We start from the raw sequence: 22,344 nt of genomic DNA, 5'->3' as shown, positions 1-22,344 counted from the left end.
GTGAAAAAAAAAGTTTCGGCGCAAAAAAACGAGTCGTGCTTGTCTCAATATTCAATTCACAAAAGAACCAGACAAAAATGGCCCCTGACAAGAAGGGAAATAAGCGCAAGGGTATGTACTGAGCCTTTTCAAATAGTTTTGAATTCATTTGTTGTGAGAATGTTATTAACTCGAGAAAACAGCCCCGGCCGTCAGCGACCCGCCCGCCAAAAAGACTAAAAAGGTCGAAGTCAAGGCTGCTCCTGCTCCTAAGGAAGCTGCTCCCAAGTCAATTCTGAAGAAGAAGGATAATGCTGCTGCGAAGACTAAGGAGACCAAGGCTGAGCCTGTGAAGGCCAATGGCAAGCCTACTCGCCAGGTTAAGCCTCGCAAGCGTGCCGCCGACTTCATCGATAATGAGGAGACCGAGGAGCCTGTTCCTACCAGCATCTCCAAGGCTGGTAGCAAGAAGACAAAGAAGGACGATAGCGCACCTGCTGAGAAGAAGGTCAAGGCTTCACCCAAGGCTAAGAAGGTTGAGGTTGCTGTTGAGTCTGAGGATGAGGAGTCTGCAGAGTCTGAGGAGAAGGTCGAGGGTGAAGAATCTGAATCCGAAGAGGAGATTGATATCCTGGATGACCACACTGCCGCTCTCATTAAGGGCTTCGAAAGCAGTGGTGATGAGGACGACTCCGAAGACGAGGGTTTCGACGCCGACAAGCCCGTTCCCAAGATCCCAGACACCAAGAAGGCCCAGAAGAAGATTGCCAAGAACCAAAAACAAGGTGCTTCAGAAGAGCCTGGCACTGTCTATATTGGGTAAGTGATCATTCCAGCCCATTCTTGATATAATAATTCTCTAACATTTTGTTCTTCAGACGTATTCCCCACGGTTTCTACGAGCACCAGATGCGCGCCTATTTCTCCCAATTCGGTGAAATTACTAAACTGCGTCTCTCCCGTAACCGTATCACCGGTAGCTCAAAGCACTACGCCTTTGTGGAATTCATCTCAACTACCGTTGCCAAGATTGTCGCTGAGACTATGGATAACTATCTGATGTACGGCCATATCCTCAAGTGCAAGTTTGTTCCTAAGGAGCAGCTCCACCCCGAGGTCTGGAAGGGTGCCAACCGTCGCTTCAAGCGCACCCCCTGGAACCGCATTGAGAAGAAGCGTCTGGAGAAGGGCAAGACCCGTGACCAGTGGTCTAAACGTATTGAGCAGGAGCAGAAGAGGAGACAGGCTAAGATCGATCAGCTTAAGGAGCTCGGCTACTCCATTGACCTGCCCCAGCTCAAGGCTGTTGCAGACGTGCCTATCCAGGAGGCCCCTAAGGCTGTTGAAGATGCCGAGACTACCGAGGCAGTTGAGGCCCCAGTTGAAGAGCCTGTGAAGGCCGTTGAGGCTCCTGCTGCCAAAGAAGATACCCCCAAGAAGGCTAAGAAGGGAAAGAAGACTGAGCAAGATACTCCCAAGGAAAAGGTGACAACAGAGTCACCTGCGGCCAAGAAGAAGGGCAAGAAGACCAAGAGCAAGGCGTAAACGGTGTATAAAATTGATGTTTTGTATTGTTTTTCAATCTTACATAGCCCTTTGGTGCATGTTCTTATCTCCTTACTGTCATCGAATGAAATATATTTAACGAATTATTTTACTGTGATTAAATTGGTGCCATGGTAGTATGAAGTCACTTCACCAGAGATAGATTATCAATTTCGTTATATGTCAAATTTGAAGATTCAATGGGTACCCTTAGATATAAGCACACACTAGAGCTTTCAGTCCTTGAGCCGCTACCCTGTATCCCGAAGCAAAAGCTCGGTTGCTACTAGCAGGTTACGCTAACCCCAATCCAACCTAGCCCGATCACATGACACGCAGTGGATAAGAAAAACGCAACAAAATTTCTTCTCAATCTCCCTTCTTCTCTTCAACTCCTCGCTCAAAGAATCGCATTCAAAGCTTACACACAAGAAGATTCTCTTCTTTCTCACTCTCGCTTTGGGAGAAAGTCCCCGGACACCCTGCGCTTTGGTTCTCCAAAGTAAAGTCAGGTATTGCGGAAACGCGCCGCCATAGAAGCAATTCGATAGCGGCTTACTGCCCTATTCCCTCCCAGCCTAAGTGCGCCATCCAACGGTCTCATCCCGCGTGTTACTGGATACAATGGGGTGTGTGTCTTTTGCTGGAGAGGGGAAGGGGGACCTCGGTCTCTCTTGTATTGGGTTGCTTTTCGTCGTGTTTGGATAGTCATGCGATTGCTCTCTTTAAGAGGGTAACTCAATGGGGCTCATTCTTGAGGCGAGGAGTTCTTTATTTTTCGAGTCTGTAGCTTATGGCAAAGCGGTGATTTTTTATCACAGATACCCTGTCGAAGGGGTCGGACTCTCTTTTTACTTCTGAACTCTTTGCCTTTAGCCATGAGCTTCCATTATTTGTTCGCGTGATGATATAAAAATCATAGAGTCAAGCACAGAGAGTCCCTAGCTAAGGCAGGGACCGTTGACGATAACGATTATCTTCTAATCTGATGAACAATTATATAAATATTATTATTAGCGAAAATGAAAAAAACAATTAGAAAAAGAAATCACTTCTCCTACATTACACTTTCTATCTTATAAGTTCTGAAGCCGACCGTGATTGTCTTATTTCAAGTTGTTTGATATGCAATGGCTATGCTATAATCATCCCATCATACTCCCAAGCCTCCCAATCTAGTACATAAAGGCCCATGAGTTCTTTCTTGTATTTGACTTCTTCGCTCATTGTGCCTTTTTGGCCTCCTGCTCAGCGGGTACAGCACTTCCCTTCTGGCCAATAATCTGCACCAACAGTGCACCCAGCATTTCAGCAAAAACAGCGACAGCCGACGCACACACATTATTCCATACTTGAATACTCACAGAACCCAATGGCGCACGAGGGAACGAAAGAATCCATTCGACGTAGTAAGGGAGCCAGCCGTGTGGGAGGGCAAAAACAGGCGTCTTGGAGTACCAGAATTGTAGGAACATCTTCAGTCCGTTGGTGCTGAGCCAGCGGGCGGTCTTAACGGTCCAGTCGAACGAGCTTTTCTGGGTCGAGATAATCTTGTCTGAAAAGAAGCAAGCATGTTATGTTAGTCTTGTCTTAGTTTTGTTAAATGATAAGAATTGGAAGAATCAAATGACACGTACTCATTGCCTCGAATTCCTCCAAAGCCTTATCGTGTCGTCTGCGTAGCTTTGCCCATTTCGCGAACTCATCTTGTGAGCTGGTGCTGTTCATCTCGCGCTTCAATTCGACCACATTCTTCTTAAGGCGCTGTTGCTCGCAGGCATTTCTGGAGGTGGAAGAAGGCAGTTTCAGGTACAGGTGCCATACCTATGCGTTCGGGGAGGATGGTTAGCTGGGACCATAGCTTGGATTGGGACATATAGTCGAGAGGAATCAGAATAATGAGAAGACATACTAGTAGGTCGATTGTCGATGCGCCGACTGTGTTGACTAGGTAAATTGCGATATGCACGAACACAATCATCAAAACGAGCGACAACATGATGGCGGGGAGGGGCTGGCTTCCTAGCCAGCGTGTGCGAGTCGGAGAATGTGTTGACCCACGGGGGATTCGGAAGGAAAGGCGAAGTACAAGCTACTTGCTTTGTCGGCGATGAGCTTGGTTTCGAGAAGGAGCTGGAGGATCGCGGGACTTCTGAACTCTGGGCTCTGTAGGTCGAGGGTAAGATGACGTCCGGGCGATCTTGCGGACTGGGTGTGGAAATCACCGCGAGTCTCCGCCTTTGTCATGCGGCTACCTTTCTACACAACAGCTTCCTGTGTACGATTTGAACGAGATTCTGGACATCAACTTTGATTTATTAACGTCGATATCTGTTCGAGGCCAATCTGGTAACTCAAGAGAAATTATTTATAATTTTATTCATTCATGACTCTCCATGACTACCCCCGAAAATGCATACCAGGAGCTCGCCAGCGTCTTCTCATCTCGAGGGAACCAGATCCTTGAGATTGAGACGATTTCTTCAACACTGGGCTCACCCTTTCTCCAAGATGGCCTGTTCGTCGGAGTCACAAAGAAAATGCTAGTACTGGCTTATACGGTCGCGCGGAAGCTCTTCATTGAACGTCTTCTACCAATGTCCGACGATGACTTCCTCATGGACTCTTCTCAAACAGAAGCACAATGCACTGCTGTGTCAAATCGAGTCATCACAGAAACAATGCTGCTATTCGATTGTGAGCATCTGAACGCATGTAACTGGCGTAAACGCTGGCTGCTGGCTGCAGTGACTCGATGCGCAAAGACAAATACCCCCGATCAAATCGCGACAACGAGACAGGTTTTAGAAACTGAGCTGACGCTCTTGAAGACCTATCAGTGCTCTCCATTACACCGGCATACTAAATCTCCTACTCTATGGATGCATCGACTGTGGGTTCTGAAGCAGATGTTCCAGATACAACCTTGGAGCGTACAGGATCTTCTGGACTTGCAACAGGAAGAGCTCACTGTTGTTCTCCGTGCTGCGGAACTACATCCTAAAAACTACTACGCGTTTAGCTATATGCGAAAGCTTTATACCCTTCTTGTTGAAACGGGTGATGTTGCAGAGCGTTCGGACTGGGCGATCCGGTTGGCTAAGTGCTTGATAGACCCGATGCGTGATTGGTGTCTTGCCCACCCGAGGGATATATCAGGCTGGATATTCGTGGTATATTTGCTCGAGCGTGTTCCAGAGCAACATATCCAAACAGAAGTCGTTCGAAAAGTTGTTCTCTTCGCCCGAGATATCGGGTGGGAAGGTGAGAGCCTGTGGACTTTCGTGGATCAAACTGTCCGGGAGTTTGATTTGGAAAGTATCCTTGATCGTCTTCTTTCATCTGGTATTAGTGAATCTGGATCCTCTGCGCTCGTAGAAGACCAGGGCACCCTGAAACCTCTGCCGTGGCAGGCCCGACTAGATAGGGCAAAGACATATTGGGCTATGAATAGAAAGAAGCAATAACAATGGATGCAGATGGGGTACCCCGCTATTTCGGAGTGTCATGTTCAAAAAACAAGAGGATAAGAATAGAATAATGGACGCTCAGATCTCTTGTATGTAGTTCTCGCTAACGGGTAAGGTATGTTATGAACGCCAAATTGGGAGTTAGAAGTAAACGCCTCGCTAGTCGCTGGCATGAAGTGGCAAAACATATGAAATAGAAAGACGTATGGTATGACCATCTCCTCAGTGTCGATTCGCCCAATATATTCGTCCAATATATTCGTTCAATAGACCCAAAGTTATCTTTCCAATCATGATTCGTGCTGCTGCCGACTTGGGCATGTATAAATTTCATGGGAGGTTGAAGCCAAAGTCGCACGGGGTATTGAATCGCCAAGATCGGAGGGTAGGATAGCTAAAGGAGATGGATGAGAGGAGAGAAGCTGTTCTTATCATTTCTTTTTCCCGCCTGCAGCCTCTGTAGCCTTTTTCTCATCCGCTGTTACAGGGAAGTGTTAGAAACGTGGCTGATCTCTGCGCTTGCGATAAGAAAAAAAAAGAGGAAGACAAAACAATTAGGTGACGCACCTTTGCGCTGCTTCTCTCGCATGATAGTAGCAGCATCCTCCTTCTGCTTCTGGAACTCAGTGCCAGACATATTGTTCTTTGATTTCTAGACTAGATGTCAGCCACCATCGACGATCATGATAGCGGGGGGAATCAGAGGGGTATCGAACCGTGCCCTGGAGCTTCTTCTGGGCCTTGGCCCGATCGGAATCACGCTGGTTACCACGTGTCATGATGAATGAGAGTCGGAGTTTGTTAAAGAGAGGAATAAGATAGGTAAGATTGAAGGGGAACCTTGGAAGAAAGCGGAGGGAAAGCGGAAGAATTTTTTTTTCTATCGCAAGTTATTGGTTCTTTGGGTTCCCGGCGTTAAGACCAAACCTACTTAGGCTCGGAACATCTACTAGTACTTGGTACAGGCTACAGTTGGGAATGGTTCACCCAAGAATTAGTGTGTTATTTCGGGAAGAATAGTAAACAAAGAAATTTCATATTTTCAAAATCGTATCCAATAAATAATCTGCAGGTCAACTCCTGGCGCTTGGAGAGCCTGGGTGATTGGGCGCGTAAATAAACCGCATCGTTTCATACTTGCCGTGGCGGCACGATATCTGTACACTTTCTGGACCCTGTTAATCTAATATTTGTAACAAAAAGAAGCTCATCTTTTCAAATAAAATACCCAGCATCAAGGACACAAATATGCAGTTCTATACCCTGTAGTCAGTAAACGAAGAAGAGAAGTGAAAGGGAATCTTGGCCGCATAGACCGGAGCACTAGGCACTAAGCCCTGGAACCTAAAACCATCCACAGCTCCATTACCCGCCCAATCTAAACCCGATCTATAGAACTTGTTTCAGCAATTGAACAACTAGGCTACTCCCAGCCAGTCCTTCTATATCTCTGCAGACTAGTTCAGAATCGAATGGAGCCTCCTAGCATCCAACATGGGAAATCAGGCCGCTAGTACAGATTCCCTGCGCTAAATGGCTGGGAAAGGGCTACAAGAAGGCTGAAAATAGCAGGGATGAAACCACCCAGACACCCTAAATAGAAGAAAAATCCCAGAATATCTACCTTCTGCGATGATTCATCTCCCAGACCCCGATCTGTTTCAGTTTCTAACCATAGGCGCCATTCCTTTTACGCCCTTTGTCAGGAAACTAGGCTCAAGCGGCTCCGGGACTTCTCTCAGGCTGTAGTGAATGACGAAGGGGGAGAAGACAGTGAAGTAGATATTTTGGGCCATCGCCCGTCTCATTTCACCAAATTTCTTCCTTCTGAATTTCTTCTTCTCCAGATATCGAGTTGATCTCGCCTTTGTTTCCTTTGTTGCTTCAAGCTTTCTGCTGGCCAGTTGCTTCCTTCCTGCTCTTTATTAATCTATTTCTACGCCTGACACCTGCCTCTTCTCCCATTTATCGCTGCTATAAAGCCACTGCGAGGCCCCAGTCCTCTTTTTCAATTCTCCGAATTGAAACAAGTGTCTTATCTCTTTATCATGATGGGTAAACTACGGGAAACCTTGGCTGGTCCAGGTTATGTGATCCTGAACGTCATTCGCGCAATCAATATCATCGTCTTTCTCGACTTGATCGCCGGTTGTGTGGTCATGCTCGTCAAAATCAACACAAGTAACGGCTTCTTCTTTTTCGAAGCTGTTACACATGCCCTGGTTGCCTTGATTAGCAGTAAGTTGCGCTTTCCTTTATGCATGTTTAGAATCATCGCTAACGAAAATGCAAAAAGTTTTCCTGATCATCTCTGAGCTGCCAATACTCCGGGGCTATTTTAATCGGAACTGGCCTTTGTTTGGAGAGGATTCAGGTTTCTTCACACTGGCAGGAATCATGATGATTCTTGGAGTATCCACACTGGGCAATCTCAACGCCCCTATAATGAGCCAGGATAAACTTGGACTAGCATTCTGGCGGATCGTCATTTCAGCTGGCGTCCTGGCCATGGTAATGAGTCTCGTCAACCTCTTAGCTGTGAGTCTCCCATTTTGTTTTCTTTGCAAATTCCCAAATCAACATGAACATCGCTGATCAACTTTCTTTCTCAATGTGTAGACGATCATTTTCACCAATTCAGATGCCGGCATCAGCGCACGTCATATCCGTGCTTTTGGGGCAGCCGCTCCGCAACAAATGAGTCGGACCAGCAGCCGTCGCTCATTTCAGCTCAGCTTGAAGCGTGAGGATTCTGTCCTCCCAACGTACACGCGAGAACCAGCTTTCAAACGGGCATCTCGGCGCTTAACATCGCGTTTCCCGTTGAAGATTTCCTCTCCTCTTAATCCCAACAACCTCAGTGCCGACAATGGCAATGGCAATGACGCGGCATCATACAAGTCGTCCAAATACTCTCGGAGTTCAACAGAAATTCGAGCCCCTGATCCTGCACTTCACCCAGCTCATATGTAAACTTGGGTCACTGTATCAGCGTTAAAAGGGCACTGGGAGCGTGGTGTTATCGGGGATTTTGCTTTGGAAACGAACATTAAGCGCGTTTTTATTCTTCATATGAACAATTTTCTTGCTTCCTTTCATTTAATTTTAGTATTGATTAGCCAATTCTTTTGTATTCCTATGAAATGAATTACATTATAGAATTCAATAATGTTGAGTTGTTAGGTGTGGTAGATGTGGTAGATGTGGACAAGTAGAGAGATCGCGGCGATTGACCGCTTTCCATTTGGACTTGAGGTAACGTGTTGATGACTTTCAGGTCTCTACTACATACTTCTTTGTTTCGTATCCTTCGTCTTTATTGTTCACCTCTATTCATTGACCATCCTGTCATATCAATGAGATAAAACATTCCTTTTGTTCTCATAGACATGGCGGTTGTCGGGGTCTCTTGGGGAACGTAAGTTTATTCTCCGCAACGTAACTCCGCATGCGCCGAATCTAATCGTGAACAGCATCAAATCCCTCCTGATTTTCTTTGGTCCAATCCTTCTCCCACGAGTAATTGGCGCTTACCGTGCGCTGCGAGTTTCCATCGCAACTCGCCCTCCACCGCGCCCTGTCCCTATCGCCGCGAATCGAGTGCTGAACCTGTTGTTTGGAAGCATCGTCCTCTTCCTCATCCTAAGCTTGCCTTTCAACCCTCACGCACCCGAAGCAAACATCTTCAGTCTTACTCGCTCACGCCTCAACACCCCGGCCGATGTGATCTTTCACCGACTATCGAGGGTTCGATCCAGCAACTTGCTATCGGACGCCGATGAACTGCTTCGAGACAAGCTCACCTCTCTAGGTGCTCGCAAGGTCTACCTCACCTATGGCCCTGATGCTTTGACCTCATGCCAATTCTGCTCATACGATAATCTCAACACCTACTTCTTATACTACCTCCCCTCCAACATACTCCTCCCACATCTTGTCCATCTGTTGATCCTCGGAGTCGCTACATCCGCACCATTCGGAGGACAAGAATCCGGCCGTTGGCGCACCAAGTTCACACTCGCTGGTCTGGCATTGACTGCCCTGGATCTCTGGGTCGTTTTTTCCTACGATGTGGTTCAGTCTGCATCTCCCGCTGTGCGAGCAGGCCAGGTCCCTCCGAGCAGTCTCTACAACTTCATGGCCCTCATACGGCCACTAGCATTTACAATCTGCGACACCGCATGTGCCCTGATCATTTACTTAGCGTCCACCAACCGATTCTTCTTTAAACCGCCATCTCCGATTGACCAGCTCGACCAGGCGGTATCGGCCGCTTTGACCGCAGCCCAAGGTGCTAATACAAAGCTTCACGCGGCCAATGTGGCTCGAAATGCGGTCGTGCGGGACAAAGCGCTGAAATCGCGGGACGATGTCTACTGGCAAACGGTGGTGGCTGCAGAGAATCCGGGTCGCCAGATTGAGGACAATTCCTCCGCGGGCGAAACTGGTAGAGTTGTGAATAATATCTGGGAAGAAGAAGAAGTTGCTCGCGCCATGTCTCGAGCAATGGCTGGTCAAGGAGGGGTGGATTTGGCACAGCTGGGGACTCAGGCGAATGAGTTTGTTCGTGGGGTGACGGAAGGTTTGGACTAATTAGTACATACATGTATAGATCAATAAACATAAAATTCAAGACATTTCTATAGGAGAACATTTTTTTATTTCTCCCTTTTCCCCCCTCCTTCCCTTGCCTCCTCTCATATCCTCCTGTACGTCACAGATTCAACAAATCCCACCAAATTCGAGGCGGTGTGGAGCGTCGATCATCGGCTTCAAAGAGACTTGAAACGAGCTCATCATTTTCTCCCCCTCAATTCTTTTGTTCCACACACAAACTCGGGGTTCTAGAAATCCTCAGAAGCTTATTCTTTGTGCCTTTCATTCGTTAGAACACAAAAACAGAGAAAAACAACAAAACAAGAGAGGAAAACATAAGAGGAAAAAAATTATCCAAGACAGGAGAAGACTAGGAATCCCTACTAGTTCTCGACCCTATTTTTGTTGGCTTCCAACCAGTGACCGCGCGGCGGATCCGCTGAGGCATCCAGACCCATCCTATCCCGCTTCTCAGATTAATTAGTGGCGACCCTCGTTTCTTTTCTGCACTAGCCACGACTTCTCCTGCTGTCAATTCCTCAACCTTCCTGCGGTTGTCAGCTCTGCATCCGCCATGACCAAAGAGATTTCGACCTCGTCACAGTCGGCGGAACTCAATGTCTACGTCTCAAGCCCCAATGGCCCGCGGGCAGCCAAGGAGACCACGTTCCGGGAATGGGTGGTCAACAACCAAATCGGTACGAAGTCAACATCCTGTTCCCCCGACAGGACCACGACTCCCTGTGTCCCCAATACAATGTTTTCATGGTCAATTCGTACCATGGGTCTTTTCTTTCTTTCTTGCAGTTCCCCTTTGTGCTACTGCATTGTCACATTAGCCTCGGCATTGCGAGAAATCCCATTTAGCTAACTCTTGACACGGCACTTTAGGTATCTCCTTGACCATCCTGGCTATGTTGCTGGCTCTTCATAACCTCTACCCGTCGTTGCGCCCATATACCCAACCGTTTTTCCAATTGTCGTACTACAACCAGTCCGGCGACTATTACGTTCAAGGCTGGGACGATGTGTACTTCGTTATTAGCGCTGCGCTCGCTCTGACGGCCGTCCGCGCCTTTGCAATTGAATGGATCCTGCGGCCGCTGGCTCGGAGTGTGGGACTGAAGAGAAAGGGATCGGTGCGATTTGCTGAGCAGGGCTGGCAGGTTATGTACTACAGCTCTGTTTGGGCGCTTGGATTGGTATGTTTGGATTCTACAGGGAGAGAAAGAAAAGAACATAGGAGGTTAACAATTATATTGCGCAGTATTTGTGGAAGAACTCCTATTACTGGGGTGACTTCTCTGCTCTCTGGCGCGAGTGGCCTGCACGCCCGCTTTCGGGTTTGATGAAGTGGTACTTGCTCGTGGAGCTTGCTTTTCTCGTGCAGCAGATCTTCGTGATCCACGTGGAAGAAAGGCGCAAGGATCACTATCAAATGCTCACGCATCATGTCATTACAAGCACTTTGTTGAGCTCCGCATATGCCTACGGTTTCTACAATGTGTCGAACGTTGTGCTGTGCTTGATGGATATTGTGGATTTTCTACTTCCGGTATGTTGTTGATTCTTCCCCGATCATCTGTGGAATATGCGCATGCTAAAAATTGGACCAATAGTCGGCCAAGATCCTGAAGTATTTAGGGTTCGAAAACGCATGCAATGTTGCATTTGCGGTTTTCATGGGAACCTGGGTCGTCACTCGGCACTACTTGTACAACGTTCTCTGGTGGTCTATCCACAAGAACATTCCCGCCGCAATGCCATATGGGTGTTACTCCAGCGCGACTGGTGAGATGACCAGTACAAATGCCTACCCCGACACATTCGCATATCTGTTTGCTCCGTTCCGCAGCTTGGAAAACCCGATCTGCATGAACCGCAGCATCAAGTGGATTTTCCTCTCTTTCCTCTTGTCTATACAAGCACTGTCTATCGTCTGGTTCACCATGATTGTTCGCGTTGCCTATCTCGTTGTTGCAAAGGGCAATGCAGAGGACACTCGCAGCGATGACGAGGAAGATATCGAGATCAGTGACGAATCTGCATCCAACGATAATGTTCGGCTGGCCGCCAAGGAGGGTGCTATTCCTGCCCCTGTCGTCAATGAAAGTGCCCCCGGATTGGATCGCCGTCGGTCAAATGGTGCTGTTCCCGTGCGCGCTCGAGGCCATGGTCGTATTCCCTTTGATCAGAGCGATCGGAAAGCTCTTCTGGGTCGAATTGGATGCGAGAAGCCCACATAGGCATACTCTTGATCCCTTTCTTTTTCTCTTTCTTTCTTTGTTCTCTATTTCCCATCTCTCTTCTCGCTTATCCTAGTCCACTTCGACAGACACAATCGAGCCTTGTTAGCCAGTGCACACGCCCGTTACGTTTCTCTATTCTATTATCTACTTGCCTTGTGTATTCCTCCCTGGGTTATGGTCATCCAGCGAGATTCAGGGCAGGTCTGCTTATGAAACGAAGTGCTCGACTAATGATTATGTGCGAGCGGCTACTAAAAAGATAGTCCTGGTGTTCAGCTCTACGACCCCTGATCAGGTCATTTATATCCCAGAGTGTTTTGTTGTTGCATTTTCTTCTCTTTAACTCACATCCTCATGTCGCTATTGACCTGGTTGGAGGTCTCGGGGTTCCTTTTAAAATTGCGTTTTACTGTTTCTGCTTTTCAATGTTTCTAGAGATCCGAACAATAATACCCAATGGATTCTTTCAGTATCTAGACTGCACAAGATTATTCTCATGATTCTGTACTTATGTAACTCCCAGCTTTGGCCAATATTTGGGGCCAATTCCCTGTGGAGCCCGAATGACGTCTCGCTGAAGGCTCAATGCTTGAATAGCCATTCATAGCCCAGGGATAAAAAATCCTGCAGCTTTAGCGTTGGACCCTGTTTCACTTGCCTCCGACATGCTTATGGTCCCTGTTGAGGGAAATGGGCCATTGCATAGCCTGAGATGTCATGATGTCCATCCACAGCCACAGTGGGCAGAGTTTTGTAGCATCGATAGAACAGTTCACATCTTAAATAATAAGATTGGGGTCCATCAAATGGATAAGAATTTGCTAGCAATACTTGAAGAGTATGATATAGCATATGTATGAGCATAACAGCAGTTAAAAAAGATTGTCACGAACTTGAATTATTTCCGAGAATGAACTAGACAATGCACACACATCGATGAATGACTTGAAATGGGTATCAATAAGACTATAATTTCTCACTATAACAAAAAGAAAGACTCAAACGTAATATTTAAGAGGAGGCTCCTGAGGTTCGCTCTCCCCATATGACAAAGTGTCCACGATTCCGTATATGACCGCCATTGCCTCTGTCCCCAACAAATCATCTAACCCAAGTCCAAGAGGAACTATTTGGTCACAAACCGTGTCAAGATCAATACGCGACAATTCCCCAGGCCCGTCATGTGTAAGAGCATCGACGAACAGTGCATAAGCAATTGGATTCACCAACATAGCCTCGTGCGTATAGAACCCCCCAGCCGGCTTCCCAGGACAGGCAAGTTGGATCTGCGTATTCGTAACACCCACTCTACGAACATCTTTCAAAGTCCCCGAAGCGTTCGGATCACTCTGAGGCTGAACAATCTCATCAACACCAGAATAAACACTTGTCGTCGGTACATATGCCGAATCACCATCCTCGTTCCTCAAGGCATGAATCAAATTAGACTCATATCCTTGTTGCCTGATAGATGGTGTGCAAAGTCTATTCGGAAACACACAAGCATATTCGAAGAGAGTCCCGTGAAAGTCAGGACTAATAGGCATAAAATCTTCAACTGCATCCCGGGTTGAGGGCCAGTATCTTAGTGCCCATTGTACATCGATACCACCCTGTGACCAGGATATTACTCCTATTTTTGTTTTCGAGATCGCAGAAACATAGTTTATGGCGTATGCGACATATTCTGAAACAACTTGGATATCACCAAGTGAATGGTCTGGGATATTTACCCAGATTGGATCGGCGAAGTCCGTATCCGCAAGTAATTTTTCATAACTGAAGTAGTATGTTGTTCCGGTTGGGTCGGATGTCCCTGGGACAAGAAGGACTGGACGCTTGCCATTTGACCCGTATTGAAAGTTATGAGGAATGCGAATTGCTGATCGAAGTTCATCTTCTGTTTTATCGTATGGTGCGTCTTCGGGGTTTCTTTTCGGGTATATTAATTGTTCGGGATTTCTGGGATTATCGTTATATATGGAGTTTATTTGTGAATCAGTAAGACCGTTGATGATATCGAGAATGTTTGTTGGTGCTAGGCCGCGAGTTATGAGTTCTGTTGCTAACTCTATTGTCGTGTGGTCGCTTGCATTTGGCATTGAAGCGAGTGAGGCCATTGCTTCTTTGAGTGTGGATACTGGTTTGTATTTCCCATTTCGGAGACCTGTGAGTGTTGTTTCGAGCAAGAATGTTTCTTGTATGATTCCTTTGCTGAGATAGAGGAGACCTTCTGCGTTGTCTTGGAGGTTGTGGAGAGTTTCGGGGGAATCTTGACTTTGTGAAGGGACGAGTGGTATTGGTCTGCCAAATGTTGATACTATCTGGTAGGAGACCAGTAGGATTGTTTTGAGGTTCATCATCGCGGTGCGTTGCGCATTTATTGGAATAGTTCGAATTCAGAAAAACGAGGGCGCATTGGCCTTGGGACTGATGATGCTGGATCTATATGGTTCAACTGTATTAAACGACTCTCGGTGTATCAATTCGCATTAGGGCGCGTGCCAGCAAGAGAACCGCGCTATTGCAGTTGAGTTTGGACAAGAGAATTGTACATCAACATAACGAGATGGCAGATATTCTTTCTGTGATAATTTAGACGCGACCGATGATCAAATCTATTTTAGGGTCGAAGAATGTGTCCCTGCAAGCTTGAATTTCCGTGCGAAGGGCGAAAGGCCATATCTACGATCCAGCATTCCGCACCGAAACGCAAAGTCGATTCCTCAAATTGAATAAATCACTACGTGTAATTCGCGATACAAATTTTAAAGCCTTCCAGCTATTTCCCTCGATAGAGTGAGTTACAAATGACCTTGAAAAAGAGAATATGCACGAATAATCGGTCTATCCATTTTCTCGAAGTTCCGTATATGGACTAGTTGATCTTTCAAATCGGTCTGATAATTCGAAGCGTGAAAATGATTGATCAACATATGCCTACAGCGAAGATGCAGGCTTCCAGTAAGCCTTCACATTATCATCCGCCCGATCCCAACTTTCCTTAATCAGAATGTCTACATTGACCTGTCCCAATAGTTCATCACTCAAAGCACTGCAAGTGATCTGTGCCATCTTCCCTTCTCGCATCTCATAAACAGCCCAGACTTTGACTCGAATGACGTCTCCAGGGTTGACTTTGTGGCTATGTACAGCATTGTCGATGGCTTTGGTGTAATCGAAATAGGTCTCCATACTGAAGAAAATTCTTTTTTCATTCATTAAGACGAACATCGGGACAACTGTCTCTTTCGCATTTGCATGTACCGTAGCATAATGGCTCATGATACCATCCGAGCCGGCGAGAGTGCCAATTTCAGGATCGGGAATGGTAAGGGTAACATCTTTGTGATAGAAACTGTGTTGGAGCTTGTAATCCCTTGCATTGAAGGCTTTAACGTAGTCAAGAAAGTGGTTGAGAGACATTTCTTTGCAGGATAGTGACGGTATATGCTTTTATAAATGAATTTGTAGGGTGCTTGCGATTTTGGTGATGTGAGTTTCAAGATGATTCAAAACACTATACTTCAAAGTACCTAAAGTAGAAGTCAAAGATATCTCTTATACAAAGCTGTGAGGTGGAGACGCTTTTGCTTCCGAAATTTGTCCCATTGTACTTCTTCTTCCATATTCAATCTTTGGATTGAGAAACATAGCTTATTGGTGCCGCGACAAGGTACGCGTCAATATCCTACTACCCTTGGCATTAGTAAGTTAAACTCGCAGTGTAGGGCCTCCACATATGTATGTATTTGTCGATCACATCGGGACCACATTTATGTTAATTTCGGGCACGGCTGCGTGGCCCCCGCCGTAAAACTAACAATATGGATCTGATATGGAAGATACAAAGCCTGACTCTGAAGACAAGAAGAGCTGCCCACAAATTGCATGGACCAAAGTATCCATCTAAAGCATAACTTGCTTTGAGATATGGCAAAGATGTGACACTTAAGTAGCTTATCGAGGTACGGCATATCGAAATGACAGTGTGCAGGGGCATGTGGCGCCTCAAGCGGGTGACCCATGTCCAGCTATGCCGTGGGGTAACCCACCCCCACTTCCCATTTCCCCACCATTTCCCCACCTTCATGTTGCCGCATGCAAAGGCAGAAAGAAAGACCCCAGATACTGATATAAGACATTATGAATCTTCAGTCCTCTGGTGGGCCAGACGCTTCTTCGCCTAAGCGATTTATCTGTCGACAATGCAACAAAAGATACACGAAATTGGAACACCTCACGGTAATGTTGAATCTTTCTACATCGTCATACCACAGACCACTAACCATCACCAAAGAGGCATGAAAGAACGCGTAAGAGGCTCCCATACCGGAATTTCTGATGGCTGTATTAAATGATGAATAGATTCGGATCTAAGACCTTTCCAATGTCCAAAATGCGGCCGACATTATGGACGTCAAGATGTCCTTGGGAGACATCTCAGATTGCATACTCGCAATGACAGATCAGAAGCTCAACAACTAAACTTGGAGGGCTCCTCTAATGATCCAACCTCTGCGCAAGCCACATTGTCCTCTATCTCAACTGAGCGAGCTACTTTCCCTCCGCCAACTGATCCCTTGAGGCAGCACAACTTTGCGGAATCGAATGCATTACTTGAATCCGGAAATCTCCTCGAATGGCTGATGTCAGATATTGACCGGGCTTCAGTTGTGCCTCTTCCTCTTCTGGATGTCCCACCTGGCAGCTCAACACGAATAGATATCTTTGCATATCCCCATAGTGATCTCGAGACAGAGGCATACGAAGCTCCGGGAAATACAGCGCTGAACCAAATCTATAGAATGGTTGATGATCTATCCAAAAGGCTTAACTCAGACATACACAGCTCTGGATTCACATCTACTTTCTTGGACTCTTGTTTACAGGAATTCTTCACACGGATATTGCCGAATTTTCCAGTGATACATAAGCAAACATTCTCCCCGCAAAAGACCATACCGCCTCTCCTGTTAAACATGGTTGCCCTGGGGTCTCTTTTTGTCTGCGAGAAAGACTCCGTTGAAAAAGGCGAGATGCTTTGGCGGCTTGGACACACAACCGCTGCTACATCATGGCAAACTTTGGTTGAAATTAAAGGGCCATGGGATTCTTGTGACGGAATCCAGCTAGTACTCACTGCTCTTCTCGGCCAGACGTACGCACTAGTATCAAAAAACCCCGATTTTCGTACTACTGCGTCAGTATTTCATGGATTGGGATTCTACTGGGCTAGAAGCTCGGGGATGTACTCCGTGCAAGATGTTTTATCCAAAAATCCTCCACGCATTGATATGCCTGAAAGGGAGAAAGACATTTTATGGAAAACATGGGCTGCATCAGAAGTTCAACGCAGAGCGATATTAGGTCACTATATCCTCGATGGATTGATATCGCAGGCATCTGGATCGCCCGCCAGCGCAAGTCATCTCATTAACAGTCTCGGCACAGCCTGCTCAGACGCTGCATTTTCTGCCGAGACTGCGGATGAATGGATAGTTGAGATAAACCGCTCAGAACAGTCTCAACTTCCGGTCTCTGAGGCCTTCGTGCGCATTTTTGCAATTGACTACGGCGTCAATCCTTTACGACTTTCTCGATTCTCAACCTTTGTCATTATCGAAGGATTGCAGTCTCTAGTATCTGATCTTCATGAAGTTCAAGGTCCAGTATTTGGCACTGTTTCCCAAGAGCAAATCATCCAAGCAATGCTTAATCTATACCAAGGAAATATAGCGTCAACAACAGCTCAATCAGAAGGGCAAGACCTTCCAACTTTGTTAAGATGGCACTCCGTGTTCATCGAAATCACTGCACCTTCAATCCTAATTTATCGTTGTTTGTGCAATCGGTATCAACTTCCACAAGTCTTGGGCGGAATTCATGCAAAAAGCCGACTCGACGACATTGATTTGAATCAATGGGTCATGAAAAAGGATGCATACAAGGCAGTTCTTCATGCCATTTCGATTACTCGCCTCCTTGAGCATCTGCCTCTTAGTCAGGTCTACATGATACATGTACCCACGGCAATATTTGCATCGGCTATGGTTCTCGCTATTATCTGTATTTTGAATCGTAATGTGATTGAGATACCCGAGAAAAATATCTGGATCGATATTTGGAAAAAGCACACCATTCCAAGAACAGGACAGACGTCGTCAACCGACACTTCAGAACCTGAAGATATGTTTGGATATCCAGACCATATCAATCAAACTAAATCAATGACTGCCAATCTTTTAGAGTTGATGAACTCTCTCCACGTTATTCTCACGACTGTTGCATCGAGATGGGGCACTTCAGCCCAAATGGGTGATATAATTGGAAGACTGGTCATCATTGCACGCGAAAAGCATAATCATGCTAACTTTTCTAATATATAACGCAAGGTTTCAAATCCCGTAAAAGCCGTCAGATCGGTTGTGCTTACTATCAGATAGATTGCCTCAATTCTGAACTTCCCAAAAGTAGCAGCAATTCTAGGTCTTTCAAGTTGACACGCGTATTTACTTCTAAGGTTAAAATAACTGCTGGGCTACATTATGATTCAGCGTCAGAATCAAAATAGTGTCACATTCAGATGCAATTGAGGTAAAATAATCAAGCTTGAATTTTACCCAAGAAGGAAACGATCTATATAGTAAAAATTTACCTATCGATATTTAGCAAATCATATCATCTAACAAATCATGCCATCTATCTCGTCTCAATTGGCATGCAAACCTAGGTGTTCTTTCAGTGCATGCACCAACTCATCTGCTTTATCTTGGGGCGCGACGCAAGTCAAAATATGCTGATCTGGACGGACTAACACTGCCCGATCTTTCAAACCCATAAGATTCATCCAAGATTCACCCTCTGCCCCCGGTTGAAGCCTGAAATCAACACCGTGTATAACGGTCTTTAGGGGCAAAACAAACTGCGTATTTCGAGTCACAAGATCTAATGCATCTTTCACCATATTTGAGAAGATAGATGCATTTCTGTCATCGACAAACAAAGTGAAAGTATTGAGAGGGCATAGATCCAAGGTAGAGTATTTCTTTTTTGAGACCTCCTCCTGGGATAGTTCATGTACATAGCTGGAGTCAATTGGTGGAAGCTGCAATTGCTCCGACGAGACTTTGATCCATGTATGCGGGATTCGAGCACCAGGTACACACATAGGCTCAAACACCGAGACATTCGCAGGAATTGTCTTGTCTCCATAAATGTATCCAATGTGTAGGCCGAGATTATCAAAATGTTGGCGCTGACCCTCGATCCCTCTATTAATCTCAACCATTGCATCGGTGTCTTGGATATTATGATAGAGATTCTGCCTTGCAACATTGACGTCGGGATCTGTCGTACCAAGCGCTTTGAGTAGCCCAAAGATTTGTTTCCCGTTCTCGACACTTTGATTGGAATTGACAAGTGCAACTTGGCGCCGGTCAAACTGGTAGGTATCGAGAAGACTGCTTCCACCCCACCCGTGGTGAACTGCTGCAAGCTTGTATGCCAAATTATGGGCGTCAGCTAGTCCAGAATTCAAACCAAGGCCACCGGTGGGTGGGAAGGAGTGAGCAGCATCTCCGCAACTGAAATAAGGGTTTCATGTTAGCCATCATGTGAACTGGGAATTGGATCAGTTCTTGATTTACAGGAAAACCTGGCCTTCGCGATACGAATAAGCTACCTTCCGACTGAGAACCCATGGACGGTAACTTAGTATATCATATGGCACTTTCATTCCAATGGCTGCGTCGACAACCCTACGACAGTGTTCTTCGTTCCAAGACTCCACGGGATGTTTCTCAGTCTTTGGTCACGCTGATTAGTACTTATTGACATTTGAAAAATTCAAATACTCACATCAAAGTTACATATGAGAACCTGGTTCCCAGACAAGTCATATCCAATGATGAAGCCGGCGACCATTGGGTCCATTACCCAGTGCAGCATTCCAACTTGCTCCTTTATCACAGGCTTCAAGTCAGCGTTGAAGTGAATGGTCATCATGGTTTCGCCTTGAATATTCTCGTTAGTACTATCTCCATTTAATGTATTATGAATGATCCGTGTGAAATTGTAGTCACTAACAGGTTTCTTCTCCTTCACTTGCAATACCAAGGTATTTTCGGACGGCACTTTTGGCACCATCGCATGCAACTACATGCTGTGATGTGACATTGTATGTCGTTTGAGTAGCACGATCCTCGATCGTCGTCATCACGAACCCATCGCCCTGGAGTTGAACGATTATTATTTCATGAATCGGGAATGAGATCTGATATTGCATAGCTTACCTGTTCTAAGCTCACAAAAGAATGATTCTTACGAATCTCAACAAGCTTATTCGTCGATAGTTTCTTGGCAATCAGCTCCTCAAATGCCGGTTGAGCAATATTATGAATCATCTGGCCAGTTTATGAGCAATCTACTCATTATTGAGAAAAAAATAGCTTATAACCTACCGCAGGTGTATCATTTAGAACCCCCGGATCCATTCGCTCGTAGGGCAAACGACCAACATGTTTACCAGACAGACTGGTAATAAAATTGACCCAGTACGCCTCTTCGCGAGGACTACCAATCTTCCGAATCTCATTCACGTCTAACCCCGCTTGACGGCAGATCTCAAGGGATCGAGGAGAAAGCGCATGTGCCTTTGGTGCTGCTAGTCTGGACGCATAGCGTTCCACCACCAAGGATCGAACTTACTTGTGTCAGTTTGATGATGAAGTGCATAATCAGGGAAAGAAGTGACCCACTGTTTAACTGGGCGAGCAGATAGGCGAGCAGAAGCCCAGATGCTCCCCCGCCAACAAGAAGAATTGGCGCCTCCTCGTGCAAGAGCGTTGTTTGGAAATGAGGGGACATATTGGAAGTGTATAGTTGGCTTTACCGTTGGGTGGATACCCTCAGGGGCTCATTTATGGGCAAGGCTGGAGCCTTTTAAAGGTCACGTAACTTGTCCTGCAAGTTTAGCCCTTTATGTGATAGTAGTCATGCGTGACACACGCTTTCCCACCTTTGAAGTGGGAAAGGTGGGGAATATGGGGGAGCGGGAGGAATGGCAGCCATGATCATTTACTAGATTATTGTCTGTATAAATATGATAGGAAGACCCTACTCAATGGGAACTTTTGGTGCAGCCTCAGTCAAAATTTACGAGATGAGGTTGTTTTTTTGAATAAAATGCTACCAATTGAAGCTCAAAAAATCGCGAGACCAAGGGAACACATAAGTTTTATTATAGATACAATATTTGAAGACTTATCCGCCCGTATCGCGTAATCTCGCTAGAGCAGCCGTAATACCATCACTCAGCTCCTCAGCCGGCTCACTAGGCTTAGAAGGAGGTTCATTCGCCGCTGCCTCCATAGCTGCTGTCATACGGCTTTCTTCCATAACGGCGCGTAAAATCGCCTCATCTTCGTCCATCTCGGCATTCCGCGGCCGAGTTATAGGGTTTGGTGGCTTTAGTGGTTTTTTCACCCGCACAGGTTTAGATATACCAGCCCTCTTAGTGGATTGGACCCTGAAATCTTCCCTGACAGCATTGCACCATTGTTGGACTTTCCTCTCGCCCCACCCAGGAACAGAACTGATCTGTTCTGGCTGTGCATTGACAGCGTTCTGTAAACTTCCAAATGTAGATATCAAGCTTGCAGTATCTGATTTATTGATACTTCGTGGTGTTGTCACAAATTCTACTAGTAAATCTTTGTAGGATTGTGGTTGTTGAGTGCGGATTGCTGTGGGCTGTGCGTATTCGGATGACTTGAAGAGTTCGAGGTAGTGGGCGGCTTCGGGTGCGGACCAACACAGGAATAGTGTGAGGTTGTTTATTATGGATGTTTTCGAGAGTTCTTTGAGTGGGTCTTCGTGATTGGGGATGTCGACCATTACTAGGACAATGCGCAGCTGGTATTTACCAGCGAGGAGTCGAACTCGTGAATAAATGTACTCAGGATGTAGGCGGTGGTATTTTAATGATAGGAATAGGGCGCATGTCGTCGTTCCAATTACATAGTCGGCGGGTATGTCTGCATATTCCCAGGGCAGGAGTTTGATGTGGTTCAGAATAGGATTGCCCTTCTGTCGTGTGGACACTAGGATCGATGACGGGCCAGATCGCTGAGGGAGTGCTTGTGGTTTTGGTTGCTGAACCTTGGGTTGCTGGGATGTCGAAGATGATGCATTTTGGTCGGAGGGGTTAGAATTGACACCACCCTCATTTTGGGACTGCGCCCGCGATTCTGAAGCAGATCGAGAATCCATGATGGAAACTGGGATGTGATGCATGTGCCTTTTCGATAAGTAGAGGTGATAAAGATGGGAGCTTCTTATCGGGGGCCAGGGCTAATACTAGTCTAGTATTAGCTCCACATGGAGACGGGTGTTCAAATCCCCCTCTGGGCGTTTCTTTTTTTCCACTTATCTGAACTCACCGCTTCACCGCCTTCACCGCCGTATTTTTTCTGCCGCGGATTTTTGAATCCAGAAAAAAAAAA

General features: G+C 46.2%; 12 protein-coding genes across 12 annotated transcripts; 6 read left to right on the top strand and 6 right to left on the bottom strand.

Moving 5' to 3' along the window:
- Window positions 1–77: 77 nt before the first annotated feature.
- N7478_006783 (RNA-binding protein) lies at window positions 78–1,524 on the top strand (the record flags this gene model as incomplete). Its single annotated transcript, XM_056922997.1, has 3 exons — window positions 78–111; window positions 183–798; window positions 858–1,524. 3 exons carry the CDS (start codon window positions 78–80, stop codon window positions 1,522–1,524), a joined length of 1,317 nt encoding a protein of 438 aa, XP_056781034.1.
- A 1,223-nt stretch (window positions 1,525–2,747) lies between these two features.
- Window positions 2,748–3,523, bottom strand: N7478_006782 (guided entry of tail-anchored proteins factor 1; the record flags this gene model as incomplete). The annotated part of the gene is made up of 3 exons (XM_056922996.1): window positions 2,748–3,079; window positions 3,162–3,348; window positions 3,437–3,523. 3 exons carry the CDS (start codon window positions 3,521–3,523, stop codon window positions 2,748–2,750), a joined length of 606 nt encoding a protein of 201 aa, XP_056781033.1.
- Window positions 3,524–3,920: 397 nt separating this feature from the next.
- On the top strand, window positions 3,921–4,991 carry N7478_006781 (uncharacterized protein; the record flags this gene model as incomplete). The annotated part of the gene is made up of 1 exon (XM_056922995.1): window positions 3,921–4,991. The coding sequence occupies one exon, from the start codon at window positions 3,921–3,923 to the stop codon at window positions 4,989–4,991; it is 1,071 nt and encodes a 356-aa protein (XP_056781032.1).
- A 434-nt stretch (window positions 4,992–5,425) lies between these two features.
- Window positions 5,426–5,773, bottom strand: N7478_006780 (4F5 domain protein; the record flags this gene model as incomplete). Its single annotated transcript, XM_056922994.1, has 3 exons — window positions 5,426–5,472; window positions 5,562–5,646; window positions 5,711–5,773. The coding sequence occupies 3 exons, from the start codon at window positions 5,771–5,773 to the stop codon at window positions 5,426–5,428; spliced, it is 195 nt and encodes a 64-aa protein (XP_056781031.1).
- A 1,272-nt stretch (window positions 5,774–7,045) lies between these two features.
- On the top strand, window positions 7,046–7,967 carry N7478_006779 (uncharacterized protein; the record flags this gene model as incomplete). The annotated part of the gene is made up of 3 exons (XM_056922993.1): window positions 7,046–7,232; window positions 7,291–7,532; window positions 7,614–7,967. The coding sequence occupies 3 exons, from the start codon at window positions 7,046–7,048 to the stop codon at window positions 7,965–7,967; spliced, it is 783 nt and encodes a 260-aa protein (XP_056781030.1).
- Window positions 7,968–8,383: 416 nt separating this feature from the next.
- On the top strand, window positions 8,384–9,587 carry N7478_006778 (uncharacterized protein; the record flags this gene model as incomplete). Its single annotated transcript, XM_056922992.1, has 2 exons — window positions 8,384–8,412; window positions 8,468–9,587. The coding sequence occupies 2 exons, from the start codon at window positions 8,384–8,386 to the stop codon at window positions 9,585–9,587; spliced, it is 1,149 nt and encodes a 382-aa protein (XP_056781029.1).
- Window positions 9,588–10,164: 577 nt separating this feature from the next.
- On the top strand, window positions 10,165–11,836 carry N7478_006777 (uncharacterized protein; the record flags this gene model as incomplete). Its single annotated transcript, XM_056922991.1, has 4 exons — window positions 10,165–10,288; window positions 10,482–10,792; window positions 10,858–11,145; window positions 11,210–11,836. The coding sequence occupies 4 exons, from the start codon at window positions 10,165–10,167 to the stop codon at window positions 11,834–11,836; spliced, it is 1,350 nt and encodes a 449-aa protein (XP_056781028.1).
- Window positions 11,837–12,837: 1,001 nt separating this feature from the next.
- On the bottom strand, window positions 12,838–14,202 carry N7478_006776 (esterase/lipase family protein; the record flags this gene model as incomplete). Its single annotated transcript, XM_056922990.1, has 1 exon — window positions 12,838–14,202. The coding sequence occupies one exon, from the start codon at window positions 14,200–14,202 to the stop codon at window positions 12,838–12,840; it is 1,365 nt and encodes a 454-aa protein (XP_056781027.1).
- A 577-nt stretch (window positions 14,203–14,779) lies between these two features.
- On the bottom strand, window positions 14,780–15,265 carry N7478_006775 (nuclear transport factor 2 family protein; the record flags this gene model as incomplete). Its single annotated transcript, XM_056922989.1, has 1 exon — window positions 14,780–15,265. The coding sequence occupies one exon, from the start codon at window positions 15,263–15,265 to the stop codon at window positions 14,780–14,782; it is 486 nt and encodes a 161-aa protein (XP_056781026.1).
- A 720-nt stretch (window positions 15,266–15,985) lies between these two features.
- On the top strand, window positions 15,986–18,228 carry N7478_006774 (fungal specific transcription factor domain-containing protein; the record flags this gene model as incomplete). The annotated part of the gene is made up of 2 exons (XM_056922988.1): window positions 15,986–16,040; window positions 16,208–18,228. 2 exons carry the CDS (start codon window positions 15,986–15,988, stop codon window positions 18,226–18,228), a joined length of 2,076 nt encoding a protein of 691 aa, XP_056781025.1.
- A 323-nt stretch (window positions 18,229–18,551) lies between these two features.
- Window positions 18,552–20,707, bottom strand: N7478_006773 (uncharacterized protein; the record flags this gene model as incomplete). Its single annotated transcript, XM_056922987.1, has 7 exons — window positions 18,552–19,425; window positions 19,489–19,646; window positions 19,700–19,854; window positions 19,928–20,072; window positions 20,134–20,244; window positions 20,302–20,543; window positions 20,599–20,707. The coding sequence occupies 7 exons, from the start codon at window positions 20,705–20,707 to the stop codon at window positions 18,552–18,554; spliced, it is 1,794 nt and encodes a 597-aa protein (XP_056781024.1).
- Window positions 20,708–21,103: 396 nt separating this feature from the next.
- On the bottom strand, window positions 21,104–22,111 carry N7478_006772 (DNA repair protein RAD10; the record flags this gene model as incomplete). Its single annotated transcript, XM_056922986.1, has 1 exon — window positions 21,104–22,111. One exon carries the CDS (start codon window positions 22,109–22,111, stop codon window positions 21,104–21,106), a length of 1,008 nt encoding a protein of 335 aa, XP_056781023.1.
- Window positions 22,112–22,344: the final 233 nt, after the last annotated feature.

This window comes from Penicillium angulare (genome assembly GCF_028827245.1).
Source record: "Penicillium angulare strain IBT 27051 chromosome Unknown utg000004l_segment0_segment0, whole genome shotgun sequence".
Classification (NCBI taxonomy): domain Eukaryota; kingdom Fungi; phylum Ascomycota; class Eurotiomycetes; order Eurotiales; family Aspergillaceae; genus Penicillium; species Penicillium angulare.
Note: the sequence above shows the minus strand (reverse complement) of the source record. Positions and strands in the feature narration are given on the sequence as shown.